The sequence below is a fragment of the Amphiprion ocellaris genome, chromosome 8 (assembly GCF_022539595.1).
Source record: "Amphiprion ocellaris isolate individual 3 ecotype Okinawa chromosome 8, ASM2253959v1, whole genome shotgun sequence".
Taxonomy (NCBI): Eukaryota; Metazoa; Chordata; class Actinopteri; family Pomacentridae; genus Amphiprion; species Amphiprion ocellaris.
The window spans coordinates 15,657,591-15,683,013 of record NC_072773.1 but is presented as its reverse complement, the minus strand read 5'-3'; the positions used below and the strand labels follow the sequence as shown (position 1 = coordinate 15,683,013).

The following is a 25,423-nucleotide window of genomic DNA, read 5'->3' as shown; positions in this document are numbered from 1 at the left end:
CTTGAGTTTAGGACTACGTTTCCTACGAACTGTCACCCAGCTACCCTGACTTCCCGGCTGCTCGGGAGCTGCTAGGGGCCGGCTAGCAGAAGCTACACTAGCAGCTATGCTATTGCGGTCCGCTCCGGCTAAGGGGGCCTGGCTAACAGCTAGCGGGGTGTTTTCCATGGTGCGGAGCCGCGCTTCCAATTCAGAGAGCCTCGCCTCCAAAGCTACAAAGAGACTGCATTTATTACAGGTATCATTATCACTAAAGGAGGCAGAGGAGTAACTAAACATGTGACACACTGAGCAGGAAAGAGAAGGAGAGGAAGAGGGAGAAGCCATGCTAACTGCTAAGTGCTAGGCTAGCGGACAGAGAAGTACTGAGAAGGTGCTTGAAGAAAACGAGTGTATGTTACGATTCAGATATTACCGCTACACACAGATTTAATGAATATCAAATTAGATGGAGTGGATAAGCTACAACAGTCACAGAACACAACACAGCGCTACAACAGGAAGTGACGCAATACGCTCACCGTAACGTCAGACGTCAGCAGTCGTCAGCACCAGAGAAGGAGTACAAAACAGCTTAAAACTTCAATCAGCCTATGGGTACAACAGTACAGATTTATAGAGCACCTGTCACGAACGTTATACATCTATATCAGTGTTTTCTGAGGTTGCTGTAAACACTTATCCCTCATTAGATTTGAATGTCAATCAGGTGTAAACTACATTGTGAGGATGTGCTGCTGTAGTACAGTGAATAGAACTGTATATTGTGGAAAAGGTCAGGTTTAAGCTCTCACCTGTTGAATGCACATAACGGTGAAGTTCTTCATGTACGTCCAACAGGATCGGTCTCTGAACATTTAGACCCCATCATGTATTCATTGAGCTTGAACTTGAAAACACCGCATTCAGTCTCGCAATGTGTCATCTTCTTTCCCTCCAGGTGAGTCTGGACGCACGGGTTCGAGAAGTGATCAACAGGAAGATGCAGGACCCGACGCCTCACACGTTTGAAGATGCCCAGCTGCAGATCTACACGCTGATGCACAGGGACTCCTACCCTCGATTCCTCTCCTCCAACATCTACAAGTCTCTTGTTCATGGTGGCTCTCGTACCTCCTCAGAATCCTAGTCCCACACCACCTCCACTCCCTCCTTGTGCGATCCTTCACTTACAGGACTGATGCCAGAGCACTTCATCTCTTCTCTCGCACACTCCTCCTGGTCCAAAAGTTTCCAAAAATGATCACTCCTTTTTTGCCTCCTCTGTTCACTCCTACTTATCCTCAAATCCCAAATCTCTCAGATTACTGCCAAGACTTTCTCCAGTTGAGTCCCTTCACCTGCATTCCTTCTTTTTTTAGCCTCTTCTGATCCATTATTTTGCGTGAATTGTTCTGTATAACAGCATCTTAAAAGGTAACTTTGACCTTTGTGTGCCATTAAATATTTAAAAACATAGCACAATTCTAGTTTGACAGGAAGACGGTAGACACATTATCAAATACATTTTGTTTTTATAAAATAATATTTAAGAGCTCTGAAATGTTTGAAAGTGAAAAACATCCTGAGGCCAATAATTATTTTTTTTATACAGATTGTGTAAAACAGTACAAATATTTCAGTCAAAAAAGGTGATATTATTAACTGGGCAAATATGGATCATCATCATAAACAAATAACTTCAAAATTTAAAAAAAAAAAAAAAAAAGCTTTTTCCAGGGCATTCACTTGCATCTTGCGGTTTTGGTTAGCTGATTGAGTGTGTTTAGCTTGAAAGCTAAGCACACTCAATTATCTGAGAAAGAGATGCTTCAAAGGTTCAGATAAAGCTAAAGAGAAACCCTGGTGTGAAGTTAGAGGCTGACTAATAATGCATTTTGATATTTATCTGTTAAGAAAATAGAATTATACAGTATCTGCCAATAGTAATTAACATCAAAAGCTATTTTACATTAGTTTATTTATGAATTCAGGCCTCACCGATGGACAAACTGGCTTTAAACCTGCTGGTTCCAAGTTCAAGAATAAACATTTTTGACCAGGGTCCTTTAAATTTTGACTCTGAATAAATTGTGCCATACAATTGTGCTGAACCCTGTTTTTTTCTCTCTCCTTAACCCCTGTCCATCCACATCCATCCCTCTATTTCTTATTTTTATCCAACATTTTTTGTATTTCTTTCCTCCCTCATCTCTCTCTCGTTTCCATCTTTCCCCTAATTTTCACGTCAGCAACCACACCTGAAAGGAGAAAGAAGCGATCTGGCATTTTAAAGTATTTCTGAGAAATCATCTACAGTTACATGGAGATGTACGTGACTGCTTTGGGAGATTTTAATGCATTTCAGGGGTAGAAATATTCATCTGTGCCATGAATTCTTAGCAGTTATTTACCAGTGTTGCCCCTCCCCACATGACCGTCCAATCACCTCTAAGAGCCAGTTGAAGGTGGACTTCCCAGACTTCACCTCATCGCCTTCTTATTCATCTTACGGTGGCCTCTACTTCAGAAATGATGGAAAGGTAAAAGATGGATGATGTCTTGTTGCGTTTCTTTCTCTTTTTTTTCTTTTTCAACTGGAAACACAGGGTGCTCCCTCCATCTCCCGCTACAGAAACTTTGCTTCCTTTGTCGTTTTCGTTTGCTGGATCAATCATTTCACTCCTGTTTTAAACAAACGGACAGAAGGAAGGTTTCTGCTTCCTTCCGACTACTGATTTACAAAGACAAGACGTCTATTTTTTAACAGAAAACTCTATATGGAACATTTTAATTATGCTCTTTTTTTTGGTTTTGTTTTATTGTTTCTCCCACTCTCCCCACTTCCTGGATTTTTTTGCAAGAAGAGGAGGATTCCTCTGAGACTGTACTGATCTCCACCCAACACCACAGACACTGCAATAATACACTGGAGTTTAGAAAAACATCACATACTCACACACACTCATACACTTACAACATTTGTGTTACTATATCTAAGGGATCTTTCAGTAATCTATCACTCCATTTCCTGCCTGTCCAACCATTAACCGTCAACCAAAATAACACAGAACTACTTAGAGGTACAGGAAAGATGTTCACTCAGGTTCATTGACAAATAGTTTGGAGTTTTAGTGGATCTGCGCTATAAAATGTTTTGTTTTCTTTAGTGAAGTGGTAATTCAGTTTGACCTCTAAAGTTGAACAAAAGTAAGGATATTTACTTTAATAGAATGTGTTACTATCTTATAACCATAAAGGACATTTGGTAAAATTTACAATCAAGCAGTTGCATATTTAAAACTTAAGGAAACTCACTGTTCACACTGAAAATTCATGTTATCCAGCATTACATAAAGAAACAGTGTTAGTTACCGTTCTATCCTTTTTAATGCTAATTTTAATGGTTAAATTTAGCATCTGTTGTTTTTTGGTGGAGTTTCAGAAACATTTCAAAGATGACATTTCTATCAGTATTGGAAAATCTATGCGTTTTTGGTGTTTTATTTTCATTCTAATTGTCTTTGGGATTTAGATTGGTGGTCAGACAAAATCTGAGGAAATCACTTTGGGCTTGTAAATGTTCTAACTAGCATTTTAATCAAACAACAATCTGCATGTCCCGATTTGATCTCAAAGATGGAGATCAGAGTTGATCAACGCATTTTTAAAAAAATAATCAGTACTGGCATGACTGTAAGCTCGATTTTTTGTGCATGTCCACTGTTATATAGCGGTCATAAAGGCAGAGCACATATTGTGACAGGATGCTATTTTGAATAATTTTCCTCGTCAACAATTAATTGGTGACACAAATTGAGCACAGTGGAAATTTGTTCCGCTCCCGTTTTAGTCAACAGACACCTGATTTGGGCCACAAAGGCAGCTCTGATACATAAGCTACAGATACAGGACCACTGTCCTAGTCACCCCCAGCTTGTTTTAAACACATTAATTTTGGACGGAGGACATGAAGCACCACAAAAGTCTTTGTCATGATCTTAACAAAAACCCATAAAAACTGCCATTTGTGGAAGAAGAAACATATCCAAGATTGACCTTTAAACTCCACTCTGTTCCCTTCAAAAGTCACCATTCAGTAGAACAATATAGATGGTTTGCTTTCTTCTCCACCAGCTAAGAATACACTGAAAAATATGCTGCATTTATGGTGTGTATATATATATATATATATATATATATATATATATATATATATATATATATATATATATATATATATATATATATATATATATACATATACATGTCTGTACCATCATCTAGTAATAAACACATTTTAAAAAGGTGTGGAAAAATCCCTGGGAAAGTCGCATTTTTTCCTGGAATATCTGACCAAGCACTAAATACCATAGAAGTGTCAAAAAAAACCAAAACAACCACGATGTAGTATTCAAGATCTCCAGTCCCTAATTTCATGCTATTTTGACACATTTCTTGTCTACATAGCACCACCGTTGCCTGTTACACAGTTATTGCTGAGGTGTTAGCATCTACTTTTCCAGGGTGTCAATCCCAGTGAGGGTTAACAATACCAGTCCTTCCATTTTCCAGCCCAAATGACATGGACACAGCATTACAATATACTCATTCTGTCACATGATTTCTTGGGTTCTCAATTTGCAAAAATAGGAACGGCAGTTTTTACAGTCAGTATTGACCAAAGAAGATAAAATGTGCTCCATCTTCTCTAAAAATTCACCAAAGATTGAAATTTAAAAGACAAAATTGCCCCATTATGTATAGTAACACAAATATTTACACAGACACACAAACACACACACAGACACACACACACACACACACACACACCAGGGTGGCCTACCTGGGCACTGCTGCTGCTGACCTCTGCCTCTGTGACCTCTCACCATTGACCTTACCACTGTCCGTCGCCCACATGGACTCCTGCTCCTGATTTGGCTGCAGGAGGCTGCAGGGCTGATCTGTGGTTGGTCAGTTCAGGAAGGGGGGTGGGAGGGAATCCCAGGTGCAAAAAAGAATTAAAAAATAGATATAAATAGATATATTAATGAAACACAAGTAATTTTATATATATATATATATATATATATATATATATATATATATATATAAAGAGAGAGAGAAAAAAGACACCTACTATGTGAGATGGGATGCTTACACCCAGTGCTTCATGGGAAATGTAGTTTGAGGAAAACAAATGTTTGTAGTTGCCAGCGAAGGCAGAGACAACAGATTTTGAAAAAAAAAAAAGATGCCTATGTCTTTACCAGACTGGTGACTCAGAATGCATTTATCTTAGTATTGTTAATGTTATTTATTTTATATTTTGTTAAAACTGTGATTTTAATTGTACATATATAAACAGAAACCCTTGAACATCCAATGAGAAGCAGCTTCATTTGTTCGGTGTCATGTGAAAGTGATTTTTTTTTTCCTTTTGTCACTCTTTTTTTCTTTGACAGAGCTTCTGTCACATTTCCACTCACCGTCACTGCAATATAAAGTCCCACACCTCTACGCTAACAGAACAAGTATGGCTGAGTCAATAATAGCTTCACAGATGTGCTGCAGAGCAAAGAATATTTAGCTTTTTACAGAATCTGATTAGAGGAAGGTGTTTATTTTTTTCATTTATTTCAATAAGACATATCGAATAATGTGATTTGGATGAAATATCCTGATTTTAAGTTTAGATTTCAATTATAATAATGGCACAGTTCCACGATGAATAGCAATCATTGGCCAAAGAACCCATCGGAAATACATCTCAATTCTCATTCAAAGGAGCAAGTAGCAGGCTGGGATGGAGCAGAAAAATGTTCTGCTTACTTTTACTTTATGTGCTGAAGGGTTTGAGGTTCAACCAGGCTGCAACCAGCTCCTGCTGCTCTTCACATACTGTAACCACTATGTAAATATTAGGACATAAACAGCGGCGGTGTAGCACTCAACAGTTTGCCAACCATCTCACACACACCAATAGAATCTGCACATGAATCCCACAGCAATATCACAAACAGAAAAACTCTGGTTCACAAACCAGCAATAATTAATAAATGAAAACTAACTCCTGTCACGACGTAAGAAGAACACAGTGGCAAAAAGCAAGTTAACAAATGTCCAAATTTTTGTCATCTAGCCATAAAGAAGACTGAAGAAATGTCTCTCATATTTTCCTCTTACTGTTCTCTGTGAAAAAAATCGAATACACAGTCAACGGTGAGTGAGCTGACATTCCTGTTACATCAACAAAACACTGACTGCCCTGTTCAGTTTACACCTTTTAAAACTTTGAAGTCATTTGTCTCACCTTGGGGTCTGTGGACACCTTGCGGTAATTAGCTAAACAATAATAAAATGAGCCTATTCAAAAATTGTTTTGATTGTGTTCTTTTTATTAAGTTGAGATAATCATGACAGATATTTCTTTTCTGCCAATATATCGAATTTTATATGGAAAACAACAAATTGTGTCTGTCAGAGAAATCACTTTCAACTGAGCTATCCATTACAAAAACACCTCTCAACGAAGTGTGTTGATTCCAAATCACATGACTTGCTCCACATGATGTCATTTCCTCCTGGAGAAAAGACTGGCAAGACTTCAAGGCTTTCTTAGTTGTTTACTGTAATATAAAGTAGTGTTTGAGTCAAGTGCGGATTTATCGCACGTCAACAGGTTTACTACAATAATTTTTAAATAACTTTCAATTTCAATTTTTACTTTTACTGTGTTTTGACAGAATCTTTTTAGAGAAAACAGCTTAGATGTACATTAAGAGGATTTTTTGACACAATGTCACAATTTAAGGTTTACATTTGGTTAGTTGTCCAAGTAAAAGGTGAGGACTGGTGCTGAGCCTAAACCTAGTCTATACTGGATTTATAGATGATGTGTAAAACAGGATTAGGGGTCCAGGCCTTAAAATCAAAGTAATAATCTCTTCTCACAGGTGCAACTAGTTTGAATGTAAGGTTGGATCTGAAAGTGAACATGAACTGAGCAGAGCTGCTGCAGTTGACTGTGTGTTGATACTCCCAACAGTGTGTTCCTCAAGGAAACCAACGTACACACACACACGCACACACACACACACACACACACACACACACACACACACACACACACGTACACACGTACACACACACACGCACGCACGCGCGCACGCACGCACGCACGCACGCACACACACACACACACACACACAACCTGTGAGGCAGGTTATTTGTAGCTAGTGCACTTGGTCTGGTCTTTTTCCACATTTCGCTGTAATTTGAACTGCTTGTGTTTAGTATTAATTCACTCTGTGACACAGACACATACAAACCTACATACACAGTATATTATATGCACACACACATTCTCTCTCATAGTTCTATGCTCACACAAACATATTTTAGTCATAGGTCTTTTATCTTCTCATCTGTGTTTTTAAACCAACTGCATCCTGTAGTTTTGTTTATCCTTTTCATTTAGTTGTGTCTTTCAGATCACAGTTAGCTTTTTGTTTTTCCTTCTTTCTGCTTTAACAATTACACAATGTCAGTTGATTTGTGTGAACCTTCTGATCCCAGGAACAAACCAGCGAGTATAAAAGGCAAGTTGTTTTCCAAAATAATCATTTAAATGTCATCATTTATCAGATTTTAACTTTCAGATGGCCCTTGAACTACTCATGTGTGGCATGGGCATGGGTTTGGGAGACTCCATCAAATCTAAGCTTAAAATTGTGATATGCTATCAAAATACTTTTATTCTGCATGTCTCATTTTTAAATTCACAAGACAGGCCATTCCCTTTCACCAAATTCTGTAAAGAAAAACAGAAAAAACATGCATTCCCCAGCAAAAATGAAGAGCGATTAGTGACTCAGCTGCAACCAACAATAACTTGGCAAAAAAAAAAAAAAAAATCAATGATTTTTCAGGTGAACTGTAGGCAGTGTTTATACAGAGCATATATCAGACAAGCATGGAAACAAATATTAAGGTAGTAAAATATCTAAGATGTACAGGCACTCACTTTTGCAGTGAGATATTAATATTTTTTACATATTATATGCAGTATCTTTCAAAAGTTTGGAGTCACTTAGAAATGTCCTTATTTTTGAAAGAAAGGCATTTTTTTCTTCTCCAATGAAGACAACTCAATTAAGACTAGGACCGCCACCGGGTTTCTTCCAATGAGGGTTTGGTGCTGATGAAGAAGTGGAAAATTATATATTATTATTTTTTATTATTTATTAATATTTTAGTATGCTTTTTTTTATTTTTTTACTGGAAAGATCTGATTAAAAATAAGACATACACTAGCATTCAAAAGTTTGGGGTCACTTAGAAATATCCTTATTTTTGAAGAAAAAGCACTTTTTCCTCAATCAAGGTAATATAAAATTAATCAGAAATCCAGTCTAGACATTGTTAATGTGATAAATGATTATTCTAGCTGGAAACAGCTGATTTTTAATGGAATATCTCCATAGAGGTACAGAGGAACATTTCCAGCAACCATCACTACTGTGTTCTAATGCTACATTGTGTTAGCTAATGGTGTTGAAAGGCTAATTGATGATTAGAAAACCCTTGTGCAATTATGTTAGCACATGAATAAAAGTGTGACTTTTCATGGAAAGCATGGAATTGCCATAATTTGAAATAATGGACTCCTAAAAAGCTGACCAAGGTGGTTGGCATTATTTAAAATGATCATAAACAAGAATGTTGATGTTCCTCTCATTATCAGCTACTGCAGTCTAACTTGTCAGCTTAAAGTCTTATTTGCTGACTCTGTTCTAAATGCTGAGGTCTGTGACTGCGCTACAGTACCTTGGTGAGTATGATGGTATAATTACTGATAGGAGTGATGGCTAACCCAACAGAAATAATGCCCAAATTATATTAAACCATAATTTTTCCTTGACTCATTGTCTCAATGACCACTAAGTTTTCTGCATAATCGGTTGAGCTGTTCTTCAGACTTTAACCCAATATATATTACCAGTCAAAAGTCTGGACACGCTTTCTCATTCAATGCTTTTCATTTATTTGTATTGGTTTTTTTTAATGAGAAGGTGTGTCCAGACTTTTGACTGGTAGTGTATAGAACAACACAGTCAGTCTGCAAACTGCTTGCCGAAGTTCACTTTACTGGTTCGTCTCTTCGCACATTTCCTTGTCTTTCACATGCAGCCACTCTGCATTCTGTCTACGCCGCATGACTTCAGTCTGTTTTTCATCCAGGGAGAAGACACCGAACACAACGTGGTATCTAACAGCCTTCCAAGTGTCCCTTCACCTCGCTCCCATGCTCATGTATGGAAAGAGCTCAGCAGTGTTTCCACAACAAACACTGCAGGAGCTTTCTCTGCTCTGCTTTCTCACCACTTTTCATCACCTCTGTCAACATGTTTGGCAGCCACCAGCGTTATTTGGAAGACGGCGATGATGACTCCGCTTTTTACCGAAGTGAAGTGTGATTTATTTTCAGTATTTTTTTGCTTGCAAATCTGGTTCAGTGAATTGAATACAGGTGACTGTAACAGTTTGACAACTTCTCTACATAAGGCGCTAAATAAGCTGAAACTTCATGTGTTTATTTAATTAATTTAGCACATATGTCATCATTTCTAATTAATCCCTCACATCTATGATATGCCTGCCATTCATTAGGTCTGTACAAAAAAATTTACATGATGATTAGTTGCTATACAAATAATTGCAATTAATGATGTCATTTCCATCCGTTTTATGGCCATATTACTTTCTGATTAGCGGTTCTGGCACCTTGAAATGCCACCTTTCTGCTGCAAAGTTGACACATCAGCTACTCAAAGTTACTGTGCTCTTTTTCATTTGGTTAAATGTGAAATATGCCTACAGCAACTAGATCCACAGTATTAATCAATCAATGCACATCGAAATACAGTCGGTTGAATGTAAGAAGTTAAGCTCCTTAAGGTAAACAGTTGTTGCAGAAGAAAAGGCGTAAATGGTGCAAAATGGCTTGGTAACTGAGACTGAAAGATGGCACAGCTAAATGAAAGTGATTCTAACAATTATGCCAAATGATTGTGGTCACCTTAAATAACTGCAATCAGATGACTGTGTATTATCAGTGACAGACCGATTTGGCGTGCTTCACATCTTTCTAAATATTCAAACTAAACAAGTCAAAAAGAATGATAAAAATACAGTAATTTGATCTTAATCCAATAGCAACTTTATTATAAATGTTAAGGGCAAAATATGTGGCAGCACAACGTGGCAAAGAAAGGCACATCCACTGGGTCCACAAGGCCTAACTGTGAGTTAATCTGACTTCAAGCTTCATCTACTGTAAGAAATTAACCAAGTGCTTCATACAAAACAAATTAAACTCCTAGACAACATGAACTGTGGCATATCCTTCTCCAAATATATTACAGCTTTTAGTATATATATATATATGAAATATTACAAAAAAGAAAATAATATTAATCCATCTTTAATTCATTTTAGTAAGTTTGCTGCCTCATGGAATTATATGCATGTGGGTCTTCAACAGAACTGAAATAAAGAAAGACAAAGAGATTGATTAAACTCTGTTTTTCCTTTGAGGGTTTAAATGAATTAGAGCTCAATTTGTAGCTGTAGAACATTTTTTAAATATTGAGTTAAAGCTATTTTTTGTATGAATTTGTGTGTTTTAACTTCTCAGAGGACCAAGTTATCCTAGAATTTACTTCTTAAACTACTAACATGAAGATAAATTAACAGCTATAATATATTACCTGGGTCTTCATTAAAGTACACAAAATCTTGCTTGAACTTTAAAACACCTTTCTTTGTTTTTTTTTTTTATTCCTGCACCAAATTACATCGATTTCTAGACGTCATGTTCTGTGTGATCCTCAAAATTCCTCTCTTAAAAAAATTGAACCAACTTTTCAAAATGAGTGTGAAGAGGTCACAAAGCTTCATGTTGCTGCGTTAGTCTGATTTATTTCTGTGTACACGTTTCACAGCGTCTGCAGCATCTCAGTGCTGAAGCAACAAAACAGACTTCCCAGCTTCTCAAATTAGTTGCTCCACCTTGACCCAGAGCCAAAAGCTAAATAAGGGAGCAAGGGAAGGGCTGGCAAAACCTATGGGGAACAGGGAGGAAGGAGTAAATATGGAGAGGAAAGGTGAGAGATGAGACGGAGGGGAGGGAGGGAGGGTGAAAAGGACAGCGGAGGAGATATTTGATGTAAACAAGACGGGAGGGAGGGGAGAGAGAAAAACTGAGAACAGGTTTTAAAAGGAGAAGGGAGGGCAGAAAAGAGGGACACATTAAGAAGAAGCAGGAAATGTGGGAGGAGTAAGAAACACGAGAGCATTAACAGGTAACCAGAAGCTGGAATTGTTCATGAAGGTGAGTAGAAAGGTGGAGCTGCTGGGGTCTAGTCTCTGCTGCCATCTTGTGGTGAAAGTTTGTTACTGCAACTCTGGCTGAAACGTTTCCCCTTAAACTATTTTGTAAAATTTTAACATTTTCTATTAAGTAGTTTGTTTGGTTTGTAAAAGTTCCACAACCTTAATAGTTTTTTTTCTTAATTTTATACAAACCCATATTTTTTGTAGGTTTATTGTCTTGTAAGGTTCTCATGTTCCCACGTGTCTAAAATGAGGTAACGGGGATAAAGCTGGAAAGTTTCAACAGCATCTACAATCATTGATAATTTTGAATTACTTTTTTTTTTTGACAATAAATACAAGCAGACAACAGGGTTACTTTGAACTTAAGCACTTTAGCCTATTCATCAAGGCATTCAAGTAGTCATTTTTGTGTTGACAACAATGTAGTACAGTAAATTAACATATAAATAAATTGAAATTTGGATAAAGGACAGATATCACCTTGATACTTTGGGTCATTCCAACCCAAATCATCAGGGGCTTCAGCTCAACAGTCTCAGATTTGCTTGAAACGTGTTTATCATAAACTGTTGACATTTAAGATGGTATCTGTGAAATTATTACCATCAATCCAACATGTTTTTGGCAAACTGAAATTCAGTGTTATGTTTGAATGACAATATCTCAGGAACTGTTAACGATAACAAGCTGAATTTTTCTATCATAATGACCTAAATTCAGGATCAAAACACAGAAGTCAGTTACTGATATCTTCTCAACCATATGCTCCTGTATATCACAATAATACTACACAAAATGTATACTTCTTAATATGCAATATGTGGCTACAAAAATGAAAAGCTGACTTCTGTATTGTCAGTTCTTTTGGTGACTGTGCTCAGACATGGGACTTCTCATGAGAGCTTCAATTTCTATTTCATTTTTTTCAGATTTCAACTCACCCACAATCAGAGACTACTTGATGTAGATGTCCAGTATTGCAGATTGTAAATCAATGGCATGACAGATTAAAGTAAAAAAAAATAAATAAATAAAATCGGACTTTTATCTAGAATAGCTCCTGAGATACTGTCGAACATCCTGACATTTCAATGCGTGACAAAATTGAAAGTGAGTCGACAGGCAACTTTAAAAATCATCAAAAAAAAATGTATCTGAACTGATTCAATATATTAAGCTAGTATTTCACAAATATTCTTATAAATATGTATTTAGCATATAAATTTAGCAATAAAAAATTCATTTCATGCTATAAAAATTTCAAGCAAATCTGAGATTTTCAAGCAGAAATTATTCTAAAAATGTGATGACTTGAGACAAAACGGAACTTTTGTGCTTTCATAGCGATTACATGAAATTACTCAAGAACTGCTGTTGATTAAGCATCTACTGCTGAGTTTTTGCCATTTAATTTTTTACAGTGTTGAGCCTTAAACATTTGTCAGACATGCAGTCATTCGGTACTGATCGTATTTCCTCACCTTCCATCTGTTGCCGCAGCTGTTGCACACAACAAAAGTGGTCATGGGCTCATCAGCGCTGCGGGTCTGCACCTGACATATAACACACACATATAAACCATTGGTTTAATGCAGAAAACGACTGCCATGAGTCTGTTTTTTGTGTGTCCGTACCTGGGTGTACGTGCAGCTTTTTCCATGACACTTGTTGCAGATGAACATGTCGGTCTCGGTTCCTCCGACCTTTGACAGCTGATGCTCTCTGATGGACTCTTTGGTCAGAGCCTCTCTGATCTGCTTCAGCTCTGCGCTCGCCATCTCCTGCACAGAAACACACTTCAAATGCTTGAATATACCAGTTTAATCCACATATACAGGATTCCAGTATTTACAGAAGATGGATACAGTCTTTAATATATTGGGAGCAGTGTTGCTCCGTCGTCTCACATTTTGTTCACGTTTTTTGAGAAATATTTTAGTTAAATTTTCTGAATTTTGCATCCTTGAAAACCTGGAAATATATCTATTTTATTATAACACTCACAACCATTGCATTTGGTGAGAACACAGTGAAAATAGTTTCCAGCACATCCAAACCAAACAACCAACAGAATCTGACACAGTGCAGCAACATATTTGCGTAATTCTGTCTGAACTGACTCACATCTGTCTGTGCCACACTGTAAGGCTATCAGGCCTTCTGCTTATTTGTTTGAATTTTTTTGAAGTGAAATTATATTTAAATCGTGTCTGTAAACGTTAAATTGATTTGTCAAATACTGTCAAACATTTTACTTTCTTAGATATAATGCTGACGCACCATCAGCATATTTTATGTTGCACATTAAAATTTTAAATTCACAATTTAACTGGAAAACAATACATTTCTATAACAGTAGTCATACTACTTTCTGGAGGAGATGCTTCAAAGTATTCCTCAGCAGTTACAATAAATATAAATGGAGTCAATCTTTTTTGAGTCTGGCTGTGACTTTGGTCTTAAAGTCTGAGGTTTTTTTTTCTTTTTTCAATTGAAAACAAAATAAGAGAATCCATTTTCATCCTATCAGTTTCCATAATGATCATGAGAATAAATTGACCACTGAAGTCTTGCTCATATAGGTACATCAAATGGCTATTAACCCAGTAAGACCCAAATATAGAAAAAAACGAACAAAAATAATAATAGTAATAATAATTAAAAAATAAAATTATATATGTGTGTATATATGCAAACCTAAATATAGAAGAAATGAGAAAAAAAATGTAACTAAAAATAAATAATAAAAATAGAGACCCAAATATAGAAACAAATGAACAAAAATAATAATAGTAATAATAATTAAAAAATAAAATTATGTGTGTGTGTGTGTGTGTGTGTATGTGTGTGTGTGTGTGTGTGTGTGTATGTAAACCTAAATATAGAGGAAATGAGAAAAAATTAAAAAAAAAAAAAAAATAATAATAATAGAGACCCAAATATAGAAAAAAGAGCAAAAAATATACACAGTTTCTTAATGAATGGTATGCTGAAAAACAGTAGTGGACCCCTTTCATCTGCAATAGTTCCTGAGATACTGTCATTCAAATAAAGTGGGTTGATGTGCAATTTTTTATTTGCTGTAATTTTGGAAATTATTTGATATATTAAGCAAAACTTTGGGGGCGACAGGCTCTTAAAACTGAGAGAATTAATGGACTTTGAACTTTGAGACAGTTCTTAAACTATTCATTTGTAACGTGCCGTTCAGTGGGAAAACCTTATCAAATCTAAGCTTAATACCCTGACATTTCAACAAAATCCCTTTATTCTACATTTCTCATTCAAACATATATTATATCTCTAAATGTGCTATGTATAAATAATACAGATATTTTTACATTCTTAATTTCTTTTCAGACTTTTCAGCCTGCAGTTCAGCTGAAAAGTCAGATTTTTTTCCCGTGTAACTGTTGGTCACAGCAGTCAGCTGTCAATCAGGTTCAGCTTCTCAGATGTGCTGAAGAGTGCAAAAAATATTCATGTTTTTATGCAAGTGATTTACTTTTGACAGGTTTTTTTTTATAATTACACATGAAATAAAGTGATATTGATAAAATGTCATAATAATAAGACTAGATTTAGCTGCTTTTCCCAACAAAACCTAAACCTAAAAATACAGGGAACAAAGCGACCTCTCTATGATTAAACCTCTTGATTCGTCTTCATCTCTGAAACCTCACAACCCCGACGCGAACTCCAAGAATGACACAAAAACGGCTGCGTGACTGACCTCGGCAGTCATGCAGGCGATGCGCTGAGGCGAGATGTTTCCACACAGGACGTTGCGACGCAGGTCTGGATTCTTCTGGTCCTTCAGGTTGGAGATGCGACTTCGTAGACGGCTTTTGTATTTCATATCGGTGGAGTTAAACTCCTGGAAGATCTGTGAGCACAACGAGCAGTCAAGGGCCAAAACACTCCCAAACTGAGGCGACGCACACGGACTTTATGAATCAAATGTGTTGCATTCTGATTATATCCAAATTAGAAATGTAAATATGTTGTAGGCGGAACAAATTTATTACTGTTGTTGTTTGAATTATCAACTGATAACATCCAATAACATGAAATCTAGGTTGGGAACTAGACACGAGTATGTAAAGTTATTCTAATGGTTACTGTAGTCTATACATGCTCAACAATAAAGAGGTAATTTGTTATTTTTTAGTATAAATAAAAAAATAATAATCCAAGCATATTACAGACTCTTTTCTGTAGAAAAATCAGTTAGGTACTCTTTATTGTAGGCATGATGGAGACACTCACAATAAAAATAACCTTCAATCGATTCCCTTTTAGTATTTTTGCATTTCTTAGATTAGTATTGTATTGGCAAAACCATTCCAGGCCATTCTGATGGCATTTTTCTCGCTGTATCTGTATGAAAAACTTTAAAAATCTCTGCAAGAAACGTGCAGAGTTTGCATCAGTGCAACAAACAGAATCTTGAGGAATTCTCAGCTTCAATCATGAGCATGATACTTGTGCAGGAAAAAATATCCTACATATCTACAGTTCTACAATTTCATTTAGCAGACGCTTTTATCCAAAGCGACGTACATCTGAGAGTAGATACAACACAAGCAAGAGTCTAGTCAGGAGAAAACAACCTGGATAAGAGCTATAAATAAGTTCAAGTGTGATCATAGGACCGTGGTGTCTACAGTCTGTCAACTGCAAAGGTGTTCAGTGAAGAGCTGGGTTGTAAGTCTTTTCTGAAAGACTGAGAGGGACTCAGAGCGAACAGTTTGGTAACTTTTTCCACCACCGGGAAACCACAAAGGAGACGAGTCGGCCCTGTTGTGGTGGTTGTATCACGTACCTTTTGATGGCCAAGCATAGTGAGGGAGTGTAGACCTGAATGAGAGAGTTCAGGTGGGAAGGAGCTGTTTTCATTGTAGCTTTGAATGCAAGTGTCAGAGTCCTCATGGCGGCCACCAGCAGCTCTCGGCACTTGTTCTGCACGCTGTCAGTCGTGACGGGGACTGGGGGGAAGAGGTGAACTGAGAGGTGAGGGTGGGTGGGAGCAGTTGGGGTTGTTGGGTATGTTGTCAGAGTCCTCAGGGTGGCACCAAAGAAAAGGCCATTTTCTTTTCTGACTCACAAGTTTTAATTTCTGTATGCTGAGAATTTTGGGACGTCTCAGGCTTGGTTGTTATAGTGCGACTCTCTAGTGTACTTGGACTCTGCTGTGTCTTGCAGTACTATTGTATGATGCATTTAGACAGCTGTTAGATGCTGATATTTAGTTACAAAAGTAACCTGTCACACAAGCACAAGTTCCAACTTTTGGTTCGTACAGGATGAGAAAGTCTGGGGTCAGGAATGTTCAATTTAATGGCAATAATTCTAATAAATGTTAAAATATTACCCTCAGGACAAAGTACCACTGCCCTCACAGAGCCACTGAACAAACATGTTTTTATCTAACAAACTGAAACACACCATATGAGTACACTTCGATTAAGATCTTTCACTCGGTTGTGAAATTGTGCTGTTTGTTTGTTCACGTCCATCTTGTGCAGGTAAAGTTTCAGCATGAAGTGCTGATGACATGAAAGGATATGCTCTTCAATTTGTGCTGCGAGGTGCTCACAGTCGACTCCAATGGTCTTGTGGTCGTCTGAAACACAAAGACAGTCGTATTTAGTTCTAGGCACATTCAAATTTTACACTGTTTAAAAGTAAAGCAAAGAAACACATAAGGAATAAATTAGTATTAACCATCTGAACTCAGACGTTACAAAGTCATGTTATCTTTGGCAAGAATCCAAAAAAGTGTCAAAATTACACCATTTATCAGGACCACTACAAACAGAATTGTGAGATTTCTACCTTTCTGTTGGTCCCTAAACCAATCACGCACTTTTCCATAGAAAAACTTAATCAAAACAAACTTTAAAATTGTTCATTCAGATTTACTTTATTCTCTAACTGTGAAGCGATTTGTAACTCAGCTGCAACAAAGTCACTTGACCCAAATTTGGCTGAATTACTGGCAGTGTTTATACAGAGCAGACTGGAGACAAGTATGGAGATAAATTCAAAATAAAATATCTATAACATGTAGAGTTACCTATTGGGCCCCTTGGAAATATTTAGACATGCTGATTCCATTTTTCTTAAATTTTTGCAAAATAAAAGAAATTCAACTCTCTCCTTTTATCCCCCTTTTTTTTGGAGTTATGGCATGAATACATACATTTCCCATTTCTCCCCAATTCTAGCCATGGCCTTGCTCTTTCCATACTGGTAAAGCATTTTACATTACAGTGAAAATGAGCCCACAGTGAGTAAAAACGTGAGAGGAGCAAAAAACACCCAGAAACTGCTTGGGGTTCAGAAAGTTAAGCCGCTCCACTGCCCATGGTGATGTTTTTAGTAGATCTGCCAAACATTCTACTTATTGTCATTTATTCACCGGAGGAATTCTAACAACATCCTGGTCTTATCAACATTGTTTTTTGGATTGTGAAAACAGAAAACGGATCTTCTCACCGTCAGTCTGCAGGGCGGCCACCAGCAGCTCTCGGCACTTGTTCCGCACGCTGTCAGTCGTGACGGGGGCTGGGGGGAAGGAGGTGAACTGAGGGGTGAGGGTGGGTGTGGTTGGGGTTGTTGGGGTGGTGGGCGTCTCCCCGGACTTCTTACTAATGAGAAGCAGGACAGAAGAAAAAGCAAAGTGCAGTAAAGTTTGGAATGAGACAAGCTTAAACTCCTTTCCTGTTATTAAAGACAACATGAAGTGGACAACTGAAGACAAATTCTCATGTGAACTTCTCAGTCACCTCATCCTGCAACAGACCTTTTCTCGCTACTGCCAGAATCACTGGAGGTGGACGATGATCTCACTGGAGAGCCGTCCTTCTTCTTCTCCTTCTCTTCAGACTTCCCCTCCGAACCGTCTGTCAGATTACACACCAAACAACAATGGCTAGTTCAGACGTTTGATGAAAGTTTCGCGAGGCATCAAATCTCCACATGCTGCATCAAATTTGCTCGAAACGCACCTCAACTGGACCAGCATGCAACATGTGGTGCATTTTGAGCTGTGATCCGGTGTGTTTCCCTGGAGCTTGCCACAGCTCATTTGCACAAAGTAGATTAGACTTCTACTTTATGCAAATTTGATGCGGTGTGCAGAGATCCAACGCATCGCGAAACTTTTGTCAAATGTCTAAACTAGCCGTCGGTGAACTAAAACGAAGACAGTTTCATCTGCTGCACAGCTTATTTCTCGCCTCAAAAGCTTTCGGAAATATTTTTCGAGGAAGTGTTTTCAAAATAAAAGAGACAGTTTGCGTAGTGGCCCGCTGAAGCTCAAGCGCTGTCACGTGACAATGTAGTGGCCCAATAGTGGCCGATTTTCTAATGCGGCACGTTTACATGCGGGAAAAACGCATCTTGTGGACACGTACCTTTAGTACAACACAACACAATGTTATTTTTGAATTCTTCGTGCCAACCCAAAGATTTCCAGCTTCTAAAGTCTGATTTATTTAAGTTTCTACAGCCATTTTCAGACATGTGATGTATAACATTGTTTCAGTCATTTTAGTGGTCCTCAACATTCCATTCAAACAGAGCAATATTTGTCATCTATGTAAAATTGGGCAGTACATAAAAAGTTGTATAATGCACAATAACACACCAATGAACATAAGACAAATCTAAATCAGCTGTGTGACAAAATATTTAGGTGCAGTCTATGAGACTCAGTGTTACAGATCACCTGTCTGATGTGAAGAAAAGTACAGAGTCAATCCTGTCTGCATGATGGGGGATAATGTATAAATCTAAGCAATGAAGATATCGCTGTGAAGTATAAATGTGTGCAGCTTTCTCTCTCAGATGCTCATCTAGAGCCTGTCTATGACTCAACGGAAAAAATAATACAAACAGCTGGAAGCAAGAAACTAATTTCAGCTTCTTTTAACAAAAACCTGCATTACATTCATTATTTGTGCTTTCTTTGATGTTTTTTGGAAGAAAAAAAACACTGGTGCTGTTTTTACATCATGTCACAAGACAATTTTCATGTCTTTTGTATGTCTAAAATCTGTCTGTACCCACATATATACCTACCCAGCAGTTTCTTCCAGGATTTGATGAGAACTTTGGCCAAAGTCTGAACTTCCTCATCTGAACTCTGTTTCCTCACTGCGTTAACCGACATTCCAACTCTAGTTGACTACAGAGCAGGTGAAAGAAAATACAGATGAACAGAGAGAAGAAAACAGAGAAACAAGATATTTCTATTATCAAATTAATTTGCATTTCTCTCCATACTGAGCAAGCACAAGTAGGTAAAAGTTGGACATGTACGCTGTTCCCGTACCAACCGTGGACAGACATAATGTACTATTTGTCTTTAGCTTTAACAAAAAACTATGAGATAGAGCTGTGGCAAAGAGAAATGTGAGTAGCTTCAGGTTCTGAGCAGACAAATTCTCACTGTGACACTGTGGACACAAAGATGAAGCAGGAACTCTGATCATGTAAATGAATGTTACTCTTGATACGAGGCAGCATTTGGAATATACTTAACATAGAAACACTTAGAATTTAGCCCCTGAATGCTAGATTCAGGTTGTTGTTGGGATGTTTGTGTGGTTACAATCCAACAACTTTAGAAGTTTCTAAACTGCGCTAAATTATTGTGCGCCTTCCACTGTAAATTACAGCCTTAGGAATGATGTAGAATTTTCTTATAAACGGAGTGCTGGTCACTCCTGCCTTAGGATGTGTGCTTCAGTTCTGGATAGCTGGATGTGACCACATATGGGCTGTACTCATTGAGACAACATAAAAAAGATGATGGTGTTCCTCAGGCAAAAACGTTATATGGACACTTACCCTTTAATATGTTAACAGCAGTATGCCAAAGGGGCGAATTCAATTACCTGCAGGGTCTCCAGAGACATCTTGATGTTCTTTAGTTCCCTCAGCAAGTCAAGAGCACCATCCTGTAAACAGAACAGTCTTTGTCTTAATTCACAGGTTTCTCTCCAATTCTGGCACAAAATTTAACCAGATTTTCAATATCAGCAGAAGAAAATTCAAATAATGTGGGGTTCCTTCCGTTAGTGTTAAGCAAATGTTAGGAGATGAGTTCACCCTCTAACAAAGCAACAATGGTTCAGGAATGGTTTGAGGAACACAACAACAAGTTTGAGATGTTGACTTGACCTCCAAAGTCCCCAGATCTCAATCTAATCAAGCATCTGTGAGATGTGCTGGACAAACAAGTCTGATTCATGGAGGCCCCACCTCTCAACTTCCAGGACTTAAAGGATCTGCTGCTAGCATCTTGGTGCCAGATACCACAGCACACCTTCAGGGGTCTAGTGGAGTCCATGCTTCAATGGGTCAGTGCTGTTTTGGCAGCAAAAGGGGGACCAACATAATACTAGGAGGTGGTCATAATGTTATGCCTGATCAGTGGATTTTGGAATGATGTTGGGAATAGGACACAGCACATTCTCAGCCTACAAATATCTGAAACTTGCCGTGTTTCCTATAGGATTTTCCTGATAAAGGAAAAGGAGTGACTGATACCTGTTGAAAATATTTTCTCTGGCTGCAGAGGGACCGCCCATCTGTACAAAATTGGTTTGAAATTGAACAACTGGAAAAACGGAACAACCCACTTCAATGTAATGTTGAACAGTGCTGGATTTGAGAATATATATGTGTGTGTGTGTGTGTGTGTGTGTGTGTGTGTGTGTGTGTGTGTGTGTGTGTGTGTTTGTATGTGTGTGTGTGTGTGTGTGTGTACCTATATATGTTCACATCTTTAGAAAATTAAATAAAAAACTGCAACAGTTTGATAGGTAAATACCCATTGGGTGATAACTGTGCTATAATTTTTCTGTGTTTTGTTGTTATTCTAAATGAACAATTTCTCTGAGACTCAGATTGAGCAGAGTCCAAGCGCTGATGCTGAATCTAATGTATTACCCTGTTAAGTCTAAGATCTAAGATACAGACTATAAGCACCATCTAAGAAAGACACAAGAACGAAGTGTATGCCATCTGCATGTTAAGATTCAAGTTTTATTCCCCCAGAGTTCCTCCCACAGCAGCACAGCTGTCACCCAGACGCCCTCAAACTATTCATCTCAATACAGCCACAAGACGGAGCTCCTGCACACTGCTGAACAAACGCTTCTCACTTTCTGTTCAAGCTCAGCTTATAATTGGTCACAAGAAGGACAAAGAAGTTTCCATATGAAACGCCAGCAATTTTACTTTGACCAGTTAAACTAATCCAACAGCAGCACAAGCAAAGCGGACGTGCTTGTTTTTGCAGCACAGCAGTTCAGGCAGGACAGGCTGGTGAAGATTGGGAACAATGTAGAGAAAGTAATGTTTTCTGTGATGAGTGAGATGGTCCAAAAGGGGGAAAAAAGACAGAAAGGTTCCCACACTGCCACATGAGCAACTCAAACGAGACAGCATGCAAAAATAAAGAGATCAAAAAGGAGAATGGAGGCAAAGAGAGTAGAGCAGGAAGCAGATCTGAGTGCAGAGATGTGGTGAGATGGATGAGAGATGTAAGTAAAAGCAGCAGAGTAACAGAGGCTGTTAAAGACAGCATGTCAGACTGAACTGTAATATTAATGTGCCTGTATTTTGGCATTATTAATGGAGCTATTCATAAATCTCAATCTCTGTGCAGACTGTTACTGTGAGGCCAAAGTCCCACTTCTCCAAGGTAAGAGAAAACAAACATCGCTGCTGGAAAGTTAAGAGTGCGATCATTCCTCTTTTATTAACAGTTTAAAGCTCTGAAATTGATATCATTTCGGATATTTTTTGTTTGTTTTCTTAACTAGCATGCAGTTAATAGTGACTTAGCTTATTCAGGTCAGATTCAGTTGGTTTCACAATAAAGGATCAAATCAACCAAACCGATGTAAAGACGACATAAAAAATATTTCTTCCATAGTATCCATGTAACGGTACAATCTGCATAAAATCCTCCAGACAGAGATCAGAAGCTTTACATTAGACATCACCAAATAGAGTTGGCAAAGAGAAGAGCTGGTTTGACTCTTTATGAAAGTCTCCTGGATTTTCACCACAACAGTTCCTGCAGTTTGCTCAGACGGGTGCAAAAAACTTAAGTCCTCCAGTGAGCAGCAGGTTATGGACATGAACACCTTGTTGATTTGAGAGCTCACAGAGTGGACCTGACAGAAAGGCTATGCTAACTCAGATTCACCCATTTTCTTCTGCTTATTCGAGGTCAGGTTGTGGTTACAGTAAGGTCAAGTAGGTCAATTCAGAATTCCCTCCCCAAAGCAACATTTTTCAGCTCCTTCTGGGGGATTCCAGGGTGTTCCTAGGCCAGATGAGATATGTAATTAGTCCAGAAAGTTTTGGGTCTACCTAGAGGTCTCAGCCCAGCTGCCCAAAATGCTGAAAAGGAAGTTGTCCAACTGCACGGTGGCTCGGTGGTTAGCACTTTGGTCTTGCAGCTAGAAGTTTGCATCGCGGCCTTCCAGGGATCTTTCTGCATGGAGTTTGCATGTTCTCCCTGTGCATGCGTGGGTTTTCTCCAGGTACTCCGGCTTCCTCCCACAGTCCAACAATGTGCCCAGGTTAATTGTTAACTCTAAATTGTCCATAGGTGTGAATGTGAGTGTGATTGTTTGTCTGTATATGTTGTCCTGCAATACACTGGCAATCTGTCCAGGATGTCCCCTACCTTCGCCCTAAGTCAGGTGGGATAGACTCCAGCAACCCTGCATAGATGATTAATGGATGGATGGATGGATGGATGTTGCCCATGAGGCGTGTTAATCAGATGTTGAATAACTTGACCTGGCAGAGGACCAGTAACACTACTCCAAGCTCTCTCTGGATGTCCAAGCTCCTCACCCTGTCTCAAAGGCTGAGAACAGCCACCCTATGGAAGAACATCAATCTTAGTTTCTATCATGACATTACCCAGTTGTACAACCATCAGGTGTCTGACACCTTGCGTAGCCTTGACCGCTGATATCTGGTCCCAGCCAGCCAGTCCAAGCATGGCTGCTTTGCCCTGGTCACCCTTCATCTGGATTTTATTTGCCTTTGCATAGTGTATCAAGATAAAATCAATCTTTAATCCATATTTGTTTTTTCTTTATGTGTGTAGGAGTCATTATTTGGGATTTTTTAATCATTGTGTTAACATTAGATTATTACTTGTGTACCTTGATAAACAGGCCAAAGTGGTTAAATTCAAAGTAAATGGGTTAGGGTTTGGGTTGGGGTTAGTACAAATGATCAATAATCATCAATATAGAGTGAAATTGCACCTTTTATCGTGATATATGTCTTAGCTCTAGGTTTGGAGGCAGAAAAGGTTTCATTTAGTTTTATTTCTGCAAGTTCATTTTGGAACAACGAATCTGTAAGTGGGGCTGCACAGTGGCTTGGTGGTTAGCACTGCTGCCTTGCAGCTAGAAGATCCCCGGTTCATGTCCCAGGTCTGAGATCTTTCTGCAAGGAGTTTCCATGTTCTCCCTGTACATGCATGGACTTCCTCCCACTGTCCAAAAACAAGCTGAGGATAATTGGTGATTCTAAATTGTCTGTAGGTGTGAATATGAGTGTGATTGTTTGTCTCTATATGCAGCCCTGTGATAGACTGGTGAATTGTCCAGGGTGTCTCCTGCTTTCACCCTAAATCAGCTGGGATAGACTCCAGCAACTCTAATGAGGATTACGCAGCTTATAGATAATAGATGGATGGATAGAATCTGAAAGTGTTCAAATCTTCTCGTCTTGTTAGGTGTAATGATGGATATTATATTCAACTGGACTGACATGATCAACAAACTTATGTTGGCGTCTGTAACTGTCCTATCAGGTAATTAGATGTGTTTTCAAAATAAACCATGATTGGTGCCTGTTTGATTTCCAGCATATTAACAGAAACATCCCAGCAGATCAGGCTCACAAAGTGAAAACTCCACGTACACACAAACAAATAACACACTTACACGCAAGTTTAAAAACATGTCCAACATAACAGCACATTAATTAAACAACCTCGGACCTCCAGCCGATAAAGTCCACAGTGAGCTGACAGTTTAACCGCTTCCAGGTGCGTTTGCTTTAATTGGCAGCTTTTCTGCTGCTGTGTTTTCCAACCAAACTATTTCCAGAAAGTAGCATCGTGTTGTTGGACAACATGAGAGCAAAATGTTCCTCCACGGTGCGGTCAGCACAGCAAAACTCCCTCCGTGTTTCCAGAATTTTCCCTCTCAGCAGTTAAAGGTAGAGCTCATCACCTGATGGCGTGTTTTTGTGTGCGGATGCAGCAACTCACCGTGTTCTTCTTGTGCACCATTTTATCCAGCTTTTTGGCGATGCGCTCCACTTCCTGATTTTTGGCCATGTCGAGCGGATTTCGGGGCGTCACTTGTGCTCCTCTGCTGCGGCGAAAAGCTCCATTGATGTGGAAGAAAAACTCTCCCAGACTCTGTCCCTTTGCTTCTCTTTACGCAGCCTGTCTGTCTCCTTCTCTCCCAGCTGCTGCCTCCCTCTCGTTTGTTGTTGTGTGACACTGTGGGATGATGGGAGATGGAGTCTCTTGTGGCCCACAGCTTTGAAAGGACACTGACATATTTCAGCTCTCTTGTGTTTAAAGTTGATGATATGAAGAGAGCGTGTAAAATTCTGCTCTCTGACTGAAAAAAAATGACTGAAAATATTTCTGTTAGTCAGGGTTAAAAACAAAACAACAACACACAAGCAGATGAATCAGAGCTCCCTCTTGATAAAAACTTAATGCTCACCTCCATTTTATAGACTAAATTCTCCAGATATCCTCCCTCCTTTTTAATTTATTCTATTTATACACTCATTTAGCACTTTATTAGGAGTCAGCAGTACCTTAAATTCTACGTTTAACAGTTCCATTTTTTTGTAAACATTGTCAGAATCCTATTTTGTATTTATTTCTGATCTTACAGTAGGTGGTGACAGTGCTTTGGACTGGGTTATATTTACAGTATTCTTAATATTTTGTCCATCGTATTAACAT

The 25,423-nt window shown here is 38.4% G+C and overlaps 2 protein-coding genes and 1 long non-coding RNA gene across 5 annotated transcripts in view; 1 reads left to right on the top strand and 2 right to left on the bottom strand.

Annotated features, from left to right (window-relative positions):
* The window catches only part of LOC129349507 (uncharacterized), a 23,594-nt gene extending 22,649 nt beyond the window's left edge, over nt 1–945 (bottom strand). The window contains exon 1 of the long non-coding RNA XR_008602538.1: nt 522–945. This is a non-coding gene — a long non-coding RNA (uncharacterized LOC129349507). The remainder of the gene's footprint in view (nt 1–521) is intronic.
* Nucleotides 1–5,365, top strand: part of rgs19 (regulator of G protein signaling 19) — a 14,632-nt gene extending 9,267 nt beyond the window's left edge. For both annotated transcript variants that reach the window (XM_035956962.2, XM_023289531.3), the window contains exon 4: nt 941–5,365. In XM_035956962.2, the coding sequence (XP_035812855.1) occupies nt 941–1,129 (189 nt within the window). In that variant the 3' untranslated portion in view covers nt 1,130–5,365. The remainder of the gene's footprint in view (nt 1–940) is intronic.
* Nucleotides 4,737–25,423, bottom strand: tcea2 (transcription elongation factor A (SII), 2). Of its 2 annotated transcripts, none has more exons than XM_055012868.1 (10): nt 24,707–25,423; nt 20,286–20,348; nt 19,468–19,573; nt 18,188–18,287; nt 17,881–18,032; nt 16,950–17,005; nt 15,113–15,268; nt 13,014–13,160; nt 12,861–12,932; nt 4,737–4,943 (listed from the first exon to the last, which is right to left on the bottom strand). In XM_055012868.1, exons 1-10 carry the CDS (start codon nt 24,773–24,775, stop codon nt 4,737–4,739), a joined length of 1,128 nt encoding a protein of 375 aa, XP_054868843.1. In that variant the 5' UTR covers nt 24,776–25,423. The 2 variants fall into 2 exon arrangements, with proteins under 2 accessions (XP_054868843.1, XP_054868844.1); XM_055012869.1 differs by lacking the exon at nt 4,737–4,943 and adding an exon at nt 10,179–10,527 and having other exon boundaries at nt 24,707–25,235.